The 19,281-nt window shown below is 39.0% G+C and overlaps 1 protein-coding gene across 1 annotated transcript in view; it reads left to right on the top strand.

The window, feature by feature from the left end:
• Nucleotides 1-19,281, top strand: part of SCARB2 (scavenger receptor class B member 2) — a 67,344-nt gene that overhangs the window by 29,795 nt on the left and 18,268 nt on the right. The window contains exons 3-5 of the mRNA XM_010969304.3: nucleotides 11,842-11,989; nucleotides 13,016-13,204; nucleotides 18,088-18,179. Of these exons, the coding sequence (XP_010967606.1) occupies nucleotides 11,842-11,989; nucleotides 13,016-13,204; nucleotides 18,088-18,179 (429 nt within the window). The remainder of the gene's footprint in view (nucleotides 1-11,841; nucleotides 11,990-13,015; nucleotides 13,205-18,087; nucleotides 18,180-19,281) is intronic.

Below are 19,281 nucleotides of genomic sequence, written 5' to 3'. Positions count from 1 at the left end.
AAAGGCATAGGGAAAGAAATACAAGTTCCTCCTAGGAAGGCTTTTGTTTTTGTAAGATGTAAAGATGTTTTATCAAGCTGGCTTTTGCTAACTCGGTATGCAAAAACTAGTTTTGGAATGTCAGAAAGAGCCCCATCCTGGCTGTTTTTAGGGCAAGATTTCAATTAGGTAATTACTTGCAAGTATAAATTCTGTACATACCTAAACCTGGCTGGATTTTAGTTGTTAGTTGGTGATTGGCTTTTCTGATGTCCCTCTTTTCTCTGAGAAACTCTTTCCCATTTTAAAGTTGAATTTGTCAGGGATAACATTTACTAATGAAATGGTGTGATAGGCCAATGTGCTGCCTGTGAGCTTAGCTCCTCTAGGTCATTTCCCTAGAGTCATTTCCACTCTTTCACGTGTCTTGGTATCTCCCTCTGTCAGTCTAAAACCACCATGGGTGTTGGGATCAACGAGTGGCCGATTGTCATACATGGTCCCCAAATGAGCAAGGTTTTAATTAATGAGTGAATTTCCCTATGGGACCATAGTGAGGTATGAGGACTCTGCTTCCAACACTCCCATAAAATTTTCAGTTGCCTGAGAAAGCCGTAAACACCTGGGAGTAGCCTTGTCCCTCTTCCTCAGAGCAGAGCTCTCATGTGATATCTCCACTTCTATCCCCACAGAGTCTGTTAAGGTAGCCCAACTAAGAAAAGACATCTGGTTAGTCTCCTACCTAGTCACACAATCCAAGTCGCCTTAGTACCTTTCAGCTTAGCAAAATCATCCCAGTGTTTCTCAACTGGGAGTAACCTCAGTGTCTTTCAACTGAACAAATATAGGCACCTCCTCTTGAACCTAAGCTTGAGGATAACCTACAGCACATAGCAAGGAGTTTAACAACCTCTGAATAAACAGAATCTTCAGCCAAGAGTGGGAGATCCAGTACCAGGAGAGACTCACTTAAATTTGTCTGCACTCACTGAGGAGGCAGACTGACACAAGGGGCCCTGCTCGTGCCAAGGCTCTGGATCCTTGTAGAATTCAGGCAAAGGAGAAACGTCTGCTCTGGGTCCTTTTGTGGTTGCCAGAACTGCTGACTTAAAAAAAAAAAAAGGCACAACATAAAGAGCTGTGAGTTGAGTTTATTCAGTGTCTTACTGAGGACTATAGCCAGGAGACAGTGTCTCAGATAGCTCTGAGACACTGTCCCAGAGAGTTAAGAGAGGAGCCAGGATATATATGAACTTTTTTTGCTTGGGAAAAAAAAACACCTAGTTGAACACCGTAAGACTACTGCTAATCACAAAGGACAGACATTTCAAGTTGATGATATTAGTGCTTTTCTATGTATGGGAAGATGCAAGAATCTGAGGTCACTGAAATATTTCCTTAGATTTGAGCCTTAGCTATCTAGGGGCTGGTATCCTGAGCACAGAATGCTACCCGTTTTTCTCCATGAATTTCCCCTCAAGCGCACTGTCAGGGGCTTATGGCTTGATCCTTGTAGAACTGGAATTGCAGGCAATATTTTTTTTCTTTACATAAGCCACATGTGCAATTTAGAGTTTTCTAGGAGTCACATTAAAAAAGAGCAAAAAGAAACAGGAGAAATTAGTTTTAATATTTTATTTACCCCAATACAATTTAAAATAGTATAATTTCAACATGTAATCAATATTCAGAATTATTAATGAGACACTCTACAGTCTTTTTCTTATGAAGTCTTTGAAATCCATGTGTATTTCACATTTATAGCACGCTGAATTTCAGACTAACCATTTTTCAAGTGTGTAATAGCCACATGTGCCTAGTGGCTACTATATTGGACAGCACAGTTCTAACCGAACTCCAAGTATTTGCATGGCCCCAAACACCCTACCCTGTCAGTATGCGTGCTGTTCCTCAGCCAAGAATGAACTCCTCAGGTCCTAATCTACTGCCACTTCAGTTCTGCCACTTTATTATGATTCTTTGTTTTGCTACCTGTAAAATTAGGATAATAGAGTGCCCGAGGAAGAAACTAAGAGGAGACCCAGCAGTTGGTGGCCTGGAGAGACATTTGGGAGAAGCAACCTGCCCTTCTTAGGGATTATTTCCAGTGGAATGTGCAGCCCTAGAAATTTCCATAGTAAATTGTACAAGACTCACTGTGTTATAGGAGTGCAGTTTTGTTTTTGGAAACTTGAAGGAAAGAGTTGAGGATAACTGAAGTATGAGTTCATAAGGGGACATATAATCATGATTAACAGAAAATCAGTTTCTTGCTTTCTTCGAACAACTGTAGAAAAATGATAAAGAATATTTGATTGGAAAAAAAAAAAAAAAGAATGAACTTCTCACCACCTCTCTCGGCTCTTCCTGAGATTTTCCCTGACTTTGAACATACTCTCTCCAGTATGGGACAAAGTGAAATGAAAGAACCAAATCCTTTCATCTCTGAATATCCAGTGTCCAGTGAATATTTATAGAATAAGTGAATGAGACATCCTTAGCCATGGTTTACCTGCACAGGACACAAAAGGAGAAGCTGTTTAAATCCACAGGACACAAGTAGCTCACCTGGAACCCCAGGACTCAATCAGGGAAACCCAGGAGCCAAGGAGAGGGTCAAGAAAGGGGAATAGGGTCCTGAGAATGAATGACTTTGTTTAGGTAGGGACACTCACATGTGCAGTGCAAACTGTAGAGTGTTCCTAACAGGGTTGAGTGGATTGTGAGCTGGGATTTGTAGAAAAACTTGGCTGTTTAGGGAGACCTACAGCCCCTCTAGTGCGCCTTTCGTAGTCGTTTGATCTTTGTCACTTGTGACTTGATTATGCTGTTGTTTAGCTACACAGGAAAGACAGAACACTCCAGTAGCTCTGCCCCAGCATTCGATAGTCCTGTGAGTTCCCTCCCAACTGAGTCCACTGACACTGTTGATTGTGTGCAGAGAAGGGGAGGACATGCGGCCCCTCACTGGTCCATGTGGACGGGTCTGAGACTGGGAGCGTCTGAGCTGGGGGAGGCCACGCTGGGCTGTACAGGGTCTGATTGATTTGACACACAAAACTGTCACATATTGGTAAGTTCAGAATGTTAATGTTTTTGGGAAAAGATGATGGCAGTTCCACATGTAGGTAAAAACCAGTCCGTCTGGTTTAAGGAATGCAGCGCATCAGTTACATTCCTATAAAGCTGTGGATTGAGCAGTCCTGGAACAGGTCTGTTGACACAAAGCTAATTTGCCTCATGAACCTGTTGCCTAGTGACGTATTTGCCTAAAATTGTGTATCCAGTGGCTTCTGCAGCCTTTTTGAGATTTTTCATTTCATCAGGTTTCTTTTTCTGTTTTGCCTACTATTTAACGTGTCAAGAATTTTTTAAAAATTAATTTGTCCAAGGGCTCTGTCAGCTGACTTTCATGTTACTAAGACACATTTGTTAAATTTACAACATCCCATTAAATATCTCCTCTTTGAGTTTCTTAGCTTTGCTGTTTGGACTGTTAATATAGGGTCATTTTACTGCTTTGATGGTAAGGAAAAAGATGTGAGGGATAAATACCTCATAAGTGTTTTCTTTATTATTCACTGACCATTAAGTAATACTGGATTATAAAATAATCAGGATTTACAGTATCATATATAGCATTACCTTTAAAAGTGTAAACTTTATTTTATATTATAAAATAATATATGTAAGCAGCAAAGGTCAAGTTGAAAGTGCAGTAAACTAAGAAGAAGTACTGCTACTTTCCATGGTTTCACTGTCTCAAAGGCAACCAGCGCTAATTTTTTTTTTAACATTTTTTATTGATTTATAATCATTTTACAATGTTGTGTCAAATCCCAGTGTAGAGCACAATTTTTGTTATACATGAACATACATATGTTCATTGTCACATTTTTTTCTCTGTGGCACTAATATTTTAGTGGGTATCTTCGCAGCCACCTTTCCGTGGGTGAGTTTTACTTTTACACGGTTATCCTGGATATACTGGTGCATGTACATACATGTGTATTCTAGTCACTTAGTGTTACATCATAGGTATTTTCCCGTGTATGTCTGGTCTTTCTACAAATACATGTTTGTGACGATAATATTCAATAGATAGAGGGACTACATTACTACACTTTCCTTAACCACCCCCTTCCTGGACGTGCAGGTCAGTTCTTGTTCCTTCCTTTGATCACCATGTGGACTGAGTGTTCTCCTCATGTTTGCTGACAGATTGTGTTTCCACATTCTTAGCTTTTATCCTTTGCCAATTTGCCCATCTGGGTTCTGGTGTGTTCATGCCACTTGGTAAACTTTTTTATATATTAATGAGGTTAACCCTTTGCCACAGTTGTGGCACCTGTTTCTCTATTGTTTGTCTTTTTAATTTTTAAAATTTATATATAATCAAATCCATTCTTTTATGAATTTTTCTATCATTTCTGAGCTTAAAAAGTCCTACTTCCTTCAAAGGTTTGATATCCAAGTCTATTTTCTTGTAGTTCAATTTGTTTTTACGTTTAATTTTTTATAGATCTGATTGTCTCCTTGCAATTTAGCCAAGGTAGGAACTTTGTTTAAACTTTAAAATCCTGTCCCATTATCCCTTTGGGCCTTTACTCAACTCTGAGCCAAGTGGTATCATTTTTTTTTTTTAACCAAAAAGAAGATAGAAAAATTTTAAATGCAGTAGTTATTTTTACCATTATTGTAAGAGAATGCTTATCTTTTTCCCTGAACCTGAATCAGTCTTTCTGACATGACCTTTTTTCTCAAAATAAAAACAGCTTTAGATAATATTAGTTTTTAAAAAAATCAGAAGTAAAAAAAAAAAATAGAAAAAGATCACCTTCTTGCCCTGTGCAAGAAAGTGGTGACCCGGTGGGTTTTAAATGCACATGGTGATCCTGGGTGACTCGCCTGTGAGGGCCAGTGGGGTCAGGGTCCTGCTTTGAGGACAGGGGACCATTTCCAGCTTCAGGAGTGAAGTTGTTTCTTGCACACCCCCAACAAACGTGGGCCATGCTTCCCCTGTGCTTTTTCTCAGAGTCCTCCTTTGGGCTGTCAGTTTTCCGTCTTTCACCTAGTTGACAAGGCAGTGGTGATGGAAAGTTAAAGGCAGGTGTGCTCAGACCCCCGCCTTTGGCCCTCTTCCCTCGCTCTGCCCTCTCTTCCTGGTCCTCTTGTCTCATGCACCCTGTGACTTCACTTCTCCATTGGCTTGTCTGTTCAGCACAGTCTTGCCCTGAGCTGCAGGCTGCTCTTTCTAAACCACCTCTGCCATGAGCCATCTTCTGTCCAAACAGTTTTCTCACTCTCTACTTAGGAAACACATCCTGTGCTGTCGTGTGCTGCTGCCTGCCTGGCTCTCTCTCTGCCTGCCTGGAAGCCCCTCCACTCTCCCACCCCTGGGAAGCTTACTCCTTCCAGAACCAAGTGTGCTCCTGCCCAGTGATGCCCACTCTAGCTGCCTTCCCTCCCACTATGTGAATGAAAAATACTGCATGCCATTTCAGTAAACAAAGGATGCTGTGGCTATCAAGTCATCAGCTGCTACCACTGCCCCCACCGCCACCCCACCCCCAACAGTGAGCTGGAGGGAACTCAGGATGGAGACAAGCAGGCAGCCTGTCCTCTGCTACCACCCCCAGCAGTGCACCGAGGAAACTCAGGATGGGAAAGAACAGGATACTGGCCCTAGATAGCTAGGTGCATATGAAAGGAATGATTTCAGTGAGCCCAGAGCCTTGTACTTTCCCATACATAGAAAAATGCTAGATTCCTTAACTTGAGATACCTGATTTTCTTTAATTAACAGTAATCTTTTGATGTTCTGACTACCTGATCTTTGTTGTCAAAACTCCTGTGTATTCTGGCTCCTCCCTCACCTCTTCAGAGCATTCCTTTAGAGCTATCTGAGAGGCGGTCTCTCGGGCTTAAGTCCTCAGAAATATCCACAGAATAAAACATATTCTCAACTTTTAGATTGTTTATTTTTTTCAGTTGACACTTAGCAATGTGGAGCCAGATTCAGAGCTCTTTCTGTGTGTGAGGCTGCCATTTAAATGGCAGCTTGCTGTGCTCTGCCATGTATTCTTTGAGGACAGGGACCAGGTCTTAGCACCTCGCCATATGGAGAACTTAGCACAAGCCCCCTTTCGCATGATATTAGCAGCTGCTGTTTCCTAAAGCACTTAGTATGTGCCAGGTAATTTTCTAACTGGATGACAAGCTTATGTGGGTTTAATTCTTACAGCAACCCTACAAGGAAGGGAACACTATTATCTCTGTTTTACAGATGAGGAAACTGGGGCACAGAAGCTACTAATGATGAAGCCAGGGTTGAATGCAAAGCCTGGCTGTCAGATCTCAACCCACACTCTACCCACTGTGCTCCATCAGTTCTTACAGGAATCCTCAACAGAGAGTGCTGGGTGAAAAGAGAACAGAGATGACTTGGAAGATAGGATTATATGGTGGTATTGAATGTATCAAATTTATCCAGCACCTCTGAGGAATTCGATATTGCAGAGATGTTAGTTTTCCAGCTGATTAAAATGATTTCTTTTGGTTTCCTTATCTTGGGTGTATTGTTTGCCTTCTGTGATGGTGAGATTTTTTTTTTTCTAAATGTTCAGAAGTTTAAAAATTCTTTTTTGTTTTAAAAAGTAAGAATTCTTTAAAAAAAAAAGGTCTAAAATGAAATATCTCTAAAATCAATATGTATTTCCCTGCCAGATTAAATAGTTCATGGGGTATAACTCAACCTTTTCTTAGTGACTATGGCCATCATTGTGATTAACAAATAGTAAACAGTAGCCTGAGCCTCTGATGACCTGGGCCCTTTGACATCAGGAGGACTTATTAGCATCTACTAAGTACCAGGGACAATACCAGGCACCTTCAAGTATGGTTCCTTAATTAATTGTCAAGGCCTACAATTTTGCTTTGCCTTTTTGTTTTTGCATTCGGTTTCTATTTCTCGAAGCTTCCTTCGTCTTCTCCAATACCACAGAGCAGTAATCCATCACTTCTTGCTCTCAGTCTGCTGTTCACCAGGAAAGCGCCCCGCTTCTAGTTGACTACTGTTGATTAGCGGTCGGGGAGATATGTGTAACTAGACTTGTTGGTTTTATTACTAAAACGTCTTCTCCTTTTGCTGTAGCCTCCCTAGGGTCATTGCCAGAGGGACAGGAGTGCTTGGAAGGGGAAGCATTTGGGGCTTCCTCTGACTGTCACATTTTGCTTTGAGACAGAGGTCCCTCGCCATCCTTCCTTTTGGTTTTCCTGGCCTCTGCAGAGCTGGAGCCACTCCTAACAGTCCGGTGACACTGATCTCCTTCAATTAGATTGCTCAGCAAATGCTGTGTGTCGGTCATGCCTGAGGGCGGCTGGTGGCTTGGGGGAAGTCACGTGGTTAAGCTGCAAGTGACCTGCCGTGGACCCTTCGTGTCTGTCAAGGGAATTAAATATTTTTGTGGTTTGGGAACACTTGGCTTTGACCTGTTGAAGTTTATTTTGAAACCAAGGCAACATACAAGGCTGAAAGCAACTGGAGCCTCCATGCTCAATTTCCCTTTAAAGCATCAGGTTCTTACAGGGTAAGCGATAAAGAAAATATTTAAAAAGTCATCTTCAGAGTCAGTAAACATGCATAGACATAAATGGCTCTAGATTTGGAATTATACAGGTTTCTAGGTGTATGACCTAAGGCTCACTTAAAAAAAAGAAAAAGCATTGGTAAGGTCATTGATTTTTGTCATGAGCTAGAACTCTTGGCTGCATTGATCCCTGGTTTCTGGACCTATGTTGAACCTTACCTCTTGGCTGCCTGGCCTGACTTTCTCTGAGTGCAAACTGGTGTTCATGCTGGGGGCGCTTCTTCTAGTTCCTTGGTGGTCAGCTGGGCCAAGGTCCTCGGTCCTGATTATACACAGCTCGACCTGGAAAAGTCTGTCCTGGTCACTGCTGGGAGGCTCTGGAACTAGAGTCGGGGGCGGGACACCCCTCTCTGCAGGCACCAGGCTTGGCTGAGGCAGGGATTTGCCTTAAAAATTTCTTCCTCTCCTTCAGCTTCTAACAAAGCCCTTTACATTCCCGTAGGTGTAGACTCAAGAAAAACCTAGGACATGAAGTCAGGTGACCAAGATTCTAAACCTAGTTGTGAGCCTTCCTAGTTAGTCCTGGGCTGTTTCCTTTAGCTGGATCTCTGTTTTCTCATGGGTTATGATTTCTCTATGAGGGATTTTTGGTTGCAAGCAAGAGAAACTACCTCTGGCTGATTTAAGTAAAAAGAGTGTGTATTAGAAGGCTATAAAGTGGGTTACAGATGCCAAAGAGTGCTTGGAAGAAAGGGGCCGGGGCTGGGGCAGCTTTATGGATGCAAGTCGCAGGAGCCCACGGCTCCTCGTCTGTGTGTCCTGGAAGGAAGCTTCTGTCTACTGTGTTTTCCATCTTGAGGTTCTGTGCTCAGAATTCAGGGTCTGAGGGAAAGGAACTGCGTCCCACACCACTGCCCGGTGCAGGAGAGGAAAGGAAGTGAGGCTCCTGACCAGCAGAAAGGGGAGAGTGTCCAACAACCAAATGGCCACTGCAAACGTCCCAAACTGCAAACCGCACAAGGGTTTTGACACGACACACTTTGTCAGATTTTGTCCATGTTCCTCGTGAACTGGAAGGGCATGGATTTTTTTCTCTCTTATAATTAGATTAAGCATTTGTTAGAGGCATTCATTGGTTTCATCCTACTAACATCTATTAAATGCCTATTAGACAATTCTTCTTTCTTGTTTTGAAATTAGGAAAGACCATATGATACAGAGGAGAGAGTTCTAAGCAAGAGTTAGGAGACTTGGGCTTAAGTTCTGACTCTTCCACTGGCCTGTGTCCCCATCTGTAAGACTGGGGTGAAAATACTCGCTCTGTCTGTGCCACAGGCTTGTTGTGAGGATTAAATGAAATCAAAGGACCTAGTGTAGTTAACCTCTTTGGAGAGCTGTAAAGTGTCAGATATTTATATTCCTGTGCATAAGCTTGGTGCTTAGCACTAGAGAAGAACCACCTGCTTTTATACATCTATAGATATGCATTTGTTTGTTTGCTAGTGTGTTTTCATTTTAAAATCTAGAAAAGATTTAAGAGGCATGCACATTTCTTAAGCTTGCTTGCAATCTCCCTGAGGCTTCAGGATAATTCCCTCATAGTCTAAAGAATGTCACTAAGCAGTTTATAACTGAGTGCCAGAGACGTGGTACAGACAGCAGGCTCCACAGGTGTTCGGGGGTGAGAAATGCCACTTGTGGCTGTGGTTGGCCTTCAGAGGAGGTGGTGGGTAGTCCCATCACCTGATGCCTTCGTACCTGTGTCAGAATTGTAAACTCTAGATTAGTGTTGTCTAATGGAAACATAATGTGAATCACATGTCATTTCAGATTTTTCTAGTAGCCACATTTAAAAAAGTTTTTTTTAAAAAGGTGCAATTAGTTTTATTAATATATTTTTATTTTACTCATTCTATCTAAAAATGGTAGCATATTTAAATAGATAAAAAAGATATATATGGTGTGTGTGTGTGTGTGTGTGTGTGTGTGTGTGTGTGTGTATAAACAATGGAATACTAAGCCATAAAAAAGGACATTTTGCCATTTGCAGCAACATAGATGGATTTGGAGGGCATTGTTCTAAGTGAAATAAGTCAGAGAGAGAAAGGCAAATACTATATGATATCTCTTATATGTGGAATTTAAAAAATACAACAAACTAAGAAAGTAGCAGGCTCATAGATACACAGAACAAACTAGTGGTTACCAGTGGGGAGAGGGAAGTGGGGAGAGGCAATATAGGGGTAGGGGGGTAAGAGGTATGAACTATTAAATATAAAATAAGCTACAAGGACATATTGTACAACATGGGGAATATAGCCAACATTTTATAATAACTATAAATGGAGTATGACCTTTAAAAATTGTGAATCGCTATATTTTACCCCTGTAACTTATATATTGTACATCAACTATACTTCAATTAAAAATAAAATAAAATAGTATCATTTCAACGTGTAATTGATATAAAAAGATAAGAAGATATTTACTTTTTTTTGATACTGTTTTTGAAATCTGGTGTGTATTTTACCCTCACAACACATCTCAATTCTGACTAGCCGCAGTTCAAGGTTTCTGTACACACAGGGCTGCCAGGTGAGACAGCACAGCCCTAGATGGAACAGGAAGAACAGGTAACAGGAGAGGGAGAGAAGGAATAGACATGGGAATTTAGTGACCATCTGCTATGGACCAGGCAGGGTCAGGGCTGGTGTGAGGTGTTCGATGAACAAAAAAACCAAAATGTTTTTGTATAAAATTTTGATATTCTGTTCATCATGAATTTTTTGCATTAATTTTGATTTCTTAAAAATTGCATTAAAATATTACTTATTTTAATTACTCAGTGTTTAGGCATCTCTTACATTTTACACCCAAGGCAAATGCCTCACTTCCCTCACCCTAGTCCCAGCCCCAGCTCCAGGCACTTCCTGCCAGTTTTGCTAATACCTCATTAGGGGCACTGAACCAGGTTGAACTGGATATCAAAAACAGGAGTGAGTGTTCACAGCAGCACTGTTGACAATAGCCAAGACATGGAAGCAACCTAAATGTCCATCAACAGATGACTGGACAAAGAAGTTGTGGTATATATAACACAATTCTACTCAGCCATAAAAAAGAATGAAATAATGCCATTTGCAGCAACATGGATGGACTTAGAGATGATCATATAAGTCAGACAGAGAAAGACAAATATCATATGATATTACTTACATGTGGAACCTAAAAAATATACAATTGGACTTACCTGCAAAACAGAAAGAGACTCACAGACATAGAAAACAAACTTATGATTACCAAAGGGGACAGAGAGGGGGGAGAGACAAATTAGGAGTTTGGGATTAGCAGATACAAACTACTATAGGTCAAATAGATAAACAACAAGGTCCTACTGTATAGCACAGGGAACTATATTTCAGTATCCTATAATAAACCATAATGCAAAAGAATATGAAAAAGAATATATATATGTAAAACTGAATCACTTTGCTGTATGCCAGAAACTAACACAACATTGTAAACCAACTATCCTCCAATAAAAGATTAAAAGAAAAAAGAGTGAACTCCTCTAATTTACTACTAGGTCTTGGGCATTCATTTTGTTAAATGAATTTTCAACTGAATTCACATTTGAAAAAAAAAAAAAGACATTGGTAAACACACTGAATTCAAACTGAATCTATGAACTGAAACATTTGAAAATATTTCAGGACCAAACCGTAGCCCAAGAGAGAATTCATTTGTTTTGATTCCCTGGTCAAGGTGACTCTTGACCATTGCATTTCCCAAATTATGGGGGAAAGAATGCAAACAACAGTGTTTGTTTTTTTTTTCAATTGAAGTAGAGTCAGTTTACAATGCTGTGTCAATTTCTGGTGTACAGCATAATGTTTCAATCATACATACCTGTGTTTTTAAATGAGACATACATACTATATTCATTTTCATCATATGTTACTACAGATATTGTATGTTGTTCCCTGTGCTATACAATGTAAACTTCTTTATCTCTTTTATATATAGTAGTCAGTTGCTGCAAATTTTGAACTTCCAATTTTACAAACGACAGTTTTTTGACTCTAAGGGCTTATTTCCTTCCTGCATTATGGCTTAAATCTCCAGGATTTAAGGGGTTAGTATCTGCAGTCTCTCTGCATAAGGGTTATATTGGGAGTGTTATACTGAAAATAACTTTGATGCTAAAAAAGGAAAAGTATTACTTAGTAAAATGGTGCCTATTTTCAAAAAAAAAAAAATCCTTTTCTTTTAGGGAACTCAGGAACAAAGCAGATATTCAATTTGGAGATAATGGAACAACAATATCTGCTGTTAGCAACAAGGCCTATGTTTTTGAACGAGCCAAGTCTGTTGGAGACCCTAAAATTGACTTACTTAGAACATTAAATATTCCTGCATTGGTAAGTAGGCACGTTAAGTCTCATTATTAGAAGAAAGGAAAAAGATAAGGCCATTATAGTTTTACTTTTAGACACTGTTAAGTTATATAAAAATATATATTAAAATTATATATGTATTATTTCCCCTCCCCTTCTTTAAAGTTCATCTTTAACTTTTCTTGAAGTCTTTCAATGTGGTCTTTTCAGATGATGACAAAACACAAATTTTAGAGTTTTTTTCACAGTTTCTTCCTATGTGTTCAGGATTAGCACTTGAGCAAATAATTTTGTCTCTAGGATTTTGGAGGGTGGCTGATAATTTAAAAAATATTTGCCCCTTGTTTTGATTCAGAAACACTAGCAATGGAGTTTATCTCCCACTTCTTAATTTAGCTTTCTATCTTGGGTTTTTTTTAATTCTCAAACTACATATTGAATTTCTTCCTCCTTTCCAAATAGCAGAGACTGACTGGGCTGTTGATTACAGCCTAGCATGATTTCACTGAACTCTGTTTATAATGGCATTTCCAGCTAATAAAAATACACGAGACCCAGAAAACTTCTACTCATCTGCACCAGTCCCCTCTGAGGCCACCACTCTAACTCCTAGGTGACCACTACATATGCAGCAGGGCACTTACAGTGGACCCAAGACCTAGAAAATATTAGATCCCAGATCTGGCCCTGCCCAGCTGCCTAGTGGAGCAGTTTCTGAGGGCCCAGCCTCTGGCCCTGATCAGGGGGAAGATTCCGCCACCTTGTGGCGAAAGATGCCAAGGTATTTGCAATAGTTTTTCCCTTCAGCAGTGTCAGGAAAACGAGTTGCAAGTGAGGATGCTAAGGTCACGCTTACAAAATGTAATACTGAGAAAGAACAATATCTGAAGAGTCTTATTTTTCACACACAGCCAGAAACGAGCTCACTGGCTGATTTTTCAGCTATTTGATCTCAGTATTTGCATTTAAGTTTGCATCCCCCCTTTGCTGAAGAGGCAGTGGGAGAGTGGGGTGGGGTCGCTGCTGTCTGAATTTGCCTGTGCTCCACAGACGGCCATGGAATGGGCCCGGCTCCCGCTCCTCCGCGAGGTCATCGAAGCCTTGTTGAAGGCCTATCAGCAGAAGCTCTTTGTGACGCGCACGGTCCATGAATTGCTCTGGGGCTACAAAGATGAGATCTTATCCCTCATCAACGTTTTCAAACCTGATATCTCTCCCTATTTTGGCCTGTTCTATGGGGTAAGTTGATTTTTCTTTTCAGAGATTCTTTGTTCAGCTGAGGTGGGGGAGAACCCCAAGCCAGATTTTAGTTTCACTTTGAGTTTCTTCTAGGAAAAGACCAAAATTGCCTGGAATTCTAGACGTCTGGTAGAGTACGTGAAAAATAAGAAAGTATTTCAGTAGGGGGGAAAACCTTCTCCCACAATTTCAACATGCTACCAGCACTGACTTTGATTGAGTGTAGCTATGAAAAAATACAAACTGGCTGTGTCATTACTCGGGTGCAGTGTTTCAAAGTATCATAAATTTCAGTGGTCAATGCCAGGTCTTATTTTGATGACTATGGATCAGCCAGGCAGAGGCAAATAAGAAACTAAACAGGGATGTGGTAGTCTATTATGGATGGGAGCTAAGTGTTAGATTTGAGACATCTCATACTGAAAGAAGCTGGATAATTTGAAACTCTGTGCATCGCTCATGTATGATTTCTTATAAGTGGAATTTTGTATCATTCCTGCCTGATTTTATTTACTTTGGTTTGAAACCAAAAATATCAGCATTCAGGTAATTATTCAAAATATATGTTATTGCTGCCTGAATATCAGATGAATTAAAAGTAATTAAAAAAAACTATACCCCCCCACAAAAAAAAACTTGAGTAAAATGAATAATTGGTAGTTCGGTAAATGACAAACTTAAACTCAGAAAGTGAGGATAGATTCGGGGCAGGATATGGAATTGTGATGTGTTTCCTCATCTTTATATTTGTTGTTATTCTCTGGCTCTAACTACTCAAGAATCTTACCCTCACCACATAAGCTCTTAGCATTTCAGTTCCTAAATGGCAAATGGTGATAATACTGCCCCTGTACCTTCAAGAATATACAAAACTTAGAAACCATCAAATAAAATGGTAAACAACTTTTAATATTATCTTCACAAGAGGTGCAAAGACTTAGCATCAGAGGGCCTAGATTTGTGTTCTGACTTTTTCATTTAATAGCTATGTGACTTTTCTAACCTCACTTTCATTTGTCACTTGAGACTTAAAATATCCACACTTCAAACGTTGTTTTGACCGGCTGAGAGAGTCCACAAATGTACTTTGCAAACTATAAATTGTAACACACATTCCAGGAACCATTATTCGTTTTCCCCTCCATAAATTGCTCAAAAAATGACCCTGAATTAATGTGAATGACTGGTATGTGTTTCCATTTTGTAGTCCAATAAACTCTCTGTAGTGTTGTTGGCAAAAGGCAAAGGTGTTTTTGGTTTGGTTTTTCATCTGCTCTGGCCAAATCCTATCTATAGCCCACAGCCCAGAAGTTCACACTTATCCTGTCATTCACTCAAACTGGGACAGGCTGTGGGGTTTTGCGCCTTCACTGGCATCACCTGCTCTGCACCTGCCTGAGCCGTGCCTCCAATCTTTCCTTAATCCTAGTGGCATTCTGCCACATTCCCCTCTGATTCCGTGTGTGCCTGTTCCACCTGCTCCACTGCACGTTGTGATGAAAAAAGAAAACCTTAGTTAATGCCATCAAACACTTTCCTTCAAAGACTTTAATGATGAAACAGCCAAACAATTAATGGGGCGGGACAGGATGTGAGAGTGACTAGGATGAGGTAATACAGACAGTGTGTTGTCACAGAGCTCCCGGGAAAAAGGGACCTGGTTGAGTATCAGATGCTGCTATTTGCTTGTTGGAAAGTCAGTCGGCATTTCTGTACCTGTTGATTTCAGGGGCCCTCTATTCTACTTGGCATAAGAGAGTTCAAGCACCTCCCAGTGAGTGTGGTTCTCGGATGTATATAGTTACAGTGGCTGAGAAGTATCTTTGAGGGGTCAGCCAGTGCAGCCCGTCCTGCTGGGAGAATGGATTATGCTTGTCTTATGCTACTGGTGTGACTGTTGTAGTCTTATTCTCAGGACACTTCTCAACCTCTTGCAGTAATATATTCCTTATTTCCAACCCATGTCCCTACTGCAAGAACACGAAACCTATTTATTCCTACTTGTCTGCAAATAACAAAAGTTTCACATTCAGAGTCTGACATTTGGGCTGGTAACAGCTGAGGAGACCTCTTTTTGAGTTACTCTGAAGTATTTAAATACCTACCACTTAGCTTAACCCACATCTGAGTTAAGCAGAGGACTTCAAGAAGCAACACACATGCTTTCCTGCACTTAAAGAGAAGTCCTCTCTCGTGTCTTAAAGTCACGTAAAATTTCCTGTATGGAAAACACAACGTGACCCTTACGTATGTGGACCACGTTTGATATATTGATATAGTTGGTGAAATAATGTGAAGTGACAAAAAAAAAGAACCCAAGTAGGCAAAAAAATTGAAAAGAGAATTCAGAGTATATGAATGTTTTTTAAGGCAAGTGGCTGAATGAAAAAACGAGTGCCACCTCAATGAGTACAGAAAAGCAAAAAGAGATAAGAAGCCCTTTTTTTTGTTGATCCGATAAGCAGTGTTTAATGAAAGGCATTTGAGGAATGTAAGCTAATTCATCTTGCTTCTTGCATTGGATGACCTTGAGCATATGATAATATGTATCAAAAGTTTAAAAAATGTTCATGTTCTTTTATCTGGTAATTTCACTTTTAGTGGTCTATTTAGAAATTAAAAGTACAGGAAGGATTTTTAGTCGTAAAGATATTTATTCATTATTTATAGTAGGAAAAATTTCAAAAGTAAATATTCAATAATAAGAAAATGGTTAAGTAAATTATTTCCACATAATATTACAGACTCATTAAATTAGGCCTACAAAGAACTTTTGTTAACACTGGAAATATGTTACACACATAAGTAAAGAAACTATATATATGTGTATGTGTATATATGTATATACACAATTGTATATGTGTATAAAAATTGTGTATAGCATATACTATATATTATATTATATATATCTTAGTTCTGTAAACAAATTTTTTATAGAAAAATGACTAAAAGGAAACAGACCAAACTACTAAAAAAAAAAAAAGTATTTTGCTTCTTGAAGTCTTCCACTTAACTCAGATGTGAGCTAGGCCAAGTGGTTAAGCATTTAAATGTTTCAGAGTAACCCATGCTATTTCCTCAAAATCAAAGCTCCTTCCTCAGGTAAAGAATTTGTAAGAATATGGATTGTCTATCTGAGCCCTTAAGAAGTGTAACTTCGAAAGAATATACAAGAAGAAAAACCTTTAATTGGAAATGTGATTGTATTAATACTGCTTTCTTCTGGTGCAGCTACTCATGTATACTTGGGTTCCTGGCCCTAGGTTTATGTTTTTAAATCTTTTTATTGAAATATAATTAACTTAACATTAAAAGTCACCATTTAAAGGTTTACAATTCAGTGGTTTTTAGTATATTCGCAAGGTTATGCAACCACCACTGCTATCTAATTCCAGGACATTTTCATCACCTCTCCCTCCCCAAAAACTACAACCTATTAGCAATCACTTCCATTCCCCCCTCCCACCAGCTCCTGGTAACCACTAATCTACTTTCTGTCTCTGTGGATTTGCCTATTCTGGACAACCACATAAATGGAATGGATTTTACATGAACTTGTACAATATATGACTTTTGTGCCTGCCTTCTTTCACTTGGCATACTGATCACAAGATTCATCCATGTCATAGCATGTGTCAGCACTTAATTCCTTTTCATGGCTTAGTAATATTCCATTGTATGGATATACACTTTGTTTATCCATTGTTCAGTTGATGAATATTTGGGTTGTCTCTACTTTTTGGCTATTGTGAATAATGCTGCTATGAACATTTGTGCACAAGTTTTTGTATGAACATTGGATACATACCTTGGAGTGGAATTCTCTTGGGTATATACATAGGGGTGGAATTTTGGAGTCATATGGCAATGCTATGTTTAACTTTTTGAGAAACTGCCAAACTATTTTCCACAGCAGCTGCAACATTTTACATTCCTACCAGCAAAGTAAGAAGGCTCCGGTTTCCCCATATCTTCATCAGTGCTGGTTATTTTCCTGTTTTTTAATTGCCATCCTCGTAGGTATAAAGTTGTATCTCATTGTGAGTTTTACTTGTATTGTTTGTTTTATGAGGGAGAGGTAGTTAGGTTTATTCCTTGACTTTTGCTTGGAGAAAGTACTGGGGATTGAACCCAGGACCTCTTGGGTGCTGAGCATGCGCTCTACCACTGAGCTATACCCTTCGCCCTCCTTGTGGTTTTGATTTGCGTTTTCTAATGACTAATAGTGTTGAGCATCTTTTCATGTACTTACTGGCTGTTTGTATATGTACTTGTATATTTTCTTTGGAGAAAAGTCTCTTCAGATCCTTTGTCCATTATTTAATGGGACTTATAGTTTTTAAAACCATAAAGTAATAATATGGTTAATATAGGATTTAGCAAAATAGTCGCTCTGTTCTCTATTTCTGGCTCAATTGCATGTAGCCATTAGGCCCAATCAGGACAGTTTCATAAAGATTAAATGTGTTAGTTACTGTATCAGTTAGGGTTCTCTAGAAAAGCAGAATCCATGGAGATCTGTGTATCTATATCAAGAGATTCGTATTAAGAAACTGGCTTATGTGATTGTGGGGCTGGCAGGTGGCAAGTCTGAAACCCATAGGACAAGTTGGCTGGAAACACAGGCAAGATTTCTATGTTACAGTCTTGAGGAGAGTTCCTTTTCTCCAGGGAACCTCAGGTTTTGCTTTTAAAGCCTTCAGCTGATTGAATGAGCCCACATTTTCCATAGTAATCTTCGCTTAAAGTAAGCTGATCACATCTACAAAATACAGCAACATCTAGAATATTGTTTAACCAGACAACTGGGTACCATAAGCCTAGGCAAGTTAATACACGTAACTGTCATAGTTACTTTAATGACCGTATTCACTTATTTTTAGAAAAATGGGACTAATGATGGAGACTATGTCTTTCTAACCGGAGAGGACAATTACCTTAATTTTTCCAAGATTGTGGAATGGAATGGGAAAACGTAAGTCTAATGATTTATTGGTGTAATTATTTTTTTAATTTTTATTTAAACTGAATATCCACTTCTGCATTATTTCAGAAAAATTTTAGCACCGTCATTTTTTGGATAAAAAAATCGATAAACTAAAAAATATCTATAAACATGTAAAATACTGTAACATATAATATGTAGAATTATTTTATAAATCAGGGTTGGGGCAAGGTACTCCATGAGTTAAATATGAATGATCTGTAGATTTAGCTTATCCAGTTGTGACTTACAAGCCAGTGGGGAATTTCACTCTTCCACTTAGTCGTCATTGAGTGACGCGCAGCTGCAGCACAAATCCTTCTCCAATCATTCCTTGTTTTGGGGGGAAGAAAGAGGCTCTCTTTTTAATTTAATTTAGTGATTCTGCATTGTTCATGTATTTTTCTTTTAAGATGAAATACATTTGAGTTCAGTATTATAGCATTTCAAAATATTTTATTTTAATATTTATGACTTACAAACTACTTCCAAAAAGGGACTGAGGCAGTTTGCAATAAAGCCACACATAAAGCAAAATGATTTTTTTTTAAGTCATAGAAATTAAAAATCTTTGAGAGAAAAGGAAGCTGATTCTTCAGGGACTATGGTAAGAGGAATTCTATTCTTGAACATTAAATTTACTTCGAAGCTTCCCAGAATACAGGCAAAAAACTAGTATGGAGTATTATTTCATAACTTTTCTGTGAAGCTAAAATTGTTTTTAAATGAAAAGTTTATTTAAATTTTTCTTTGGAGAGGGAACTACATGACTGGGTACTGGGCTGGGAGGGAAATTTACTTGTAAACAGGATATAGCTGGATTTTGTTTTAAACCTAATTTGTTATTTTCTTTCCAGTCTTTTAATGGGAGAGTTTAATCCTTTTATATACGTATTGTAATTACTGATACATTTATGATATAATAATGTATTACTTGATATATTTAGACTTATTTCTACGTTCTTTTTCACCCTTAGCTGGTTTATGTCTATTCTACCCTTAGTTTACATTTAATAGTATTTTCCTAACAGAATCGAAAGCTATCTATTATCTCCCTTTTTTAAACAAGACAATATCTTTACCCATTTCTTAA

Source organism: Camelus bactrianus, chromosome 2 (genome assembly GCF_048773025.1).
Source record: "Camelus bactrianus isolate YW-2024 breed Bactrian camel chromosome 2, ASM4877302v1, whole genome shotgun sequence".
NCBI lineage: Eukaryota > Metazoa > Chordata > Mammalia > Artiodactyla > Camelidae > Camelus > Camelus bactrianus.
Note: the sequence above shows the minus strand (reverse complement) of the source record. Positions and strands in the feature narration are given on the sequence as shown.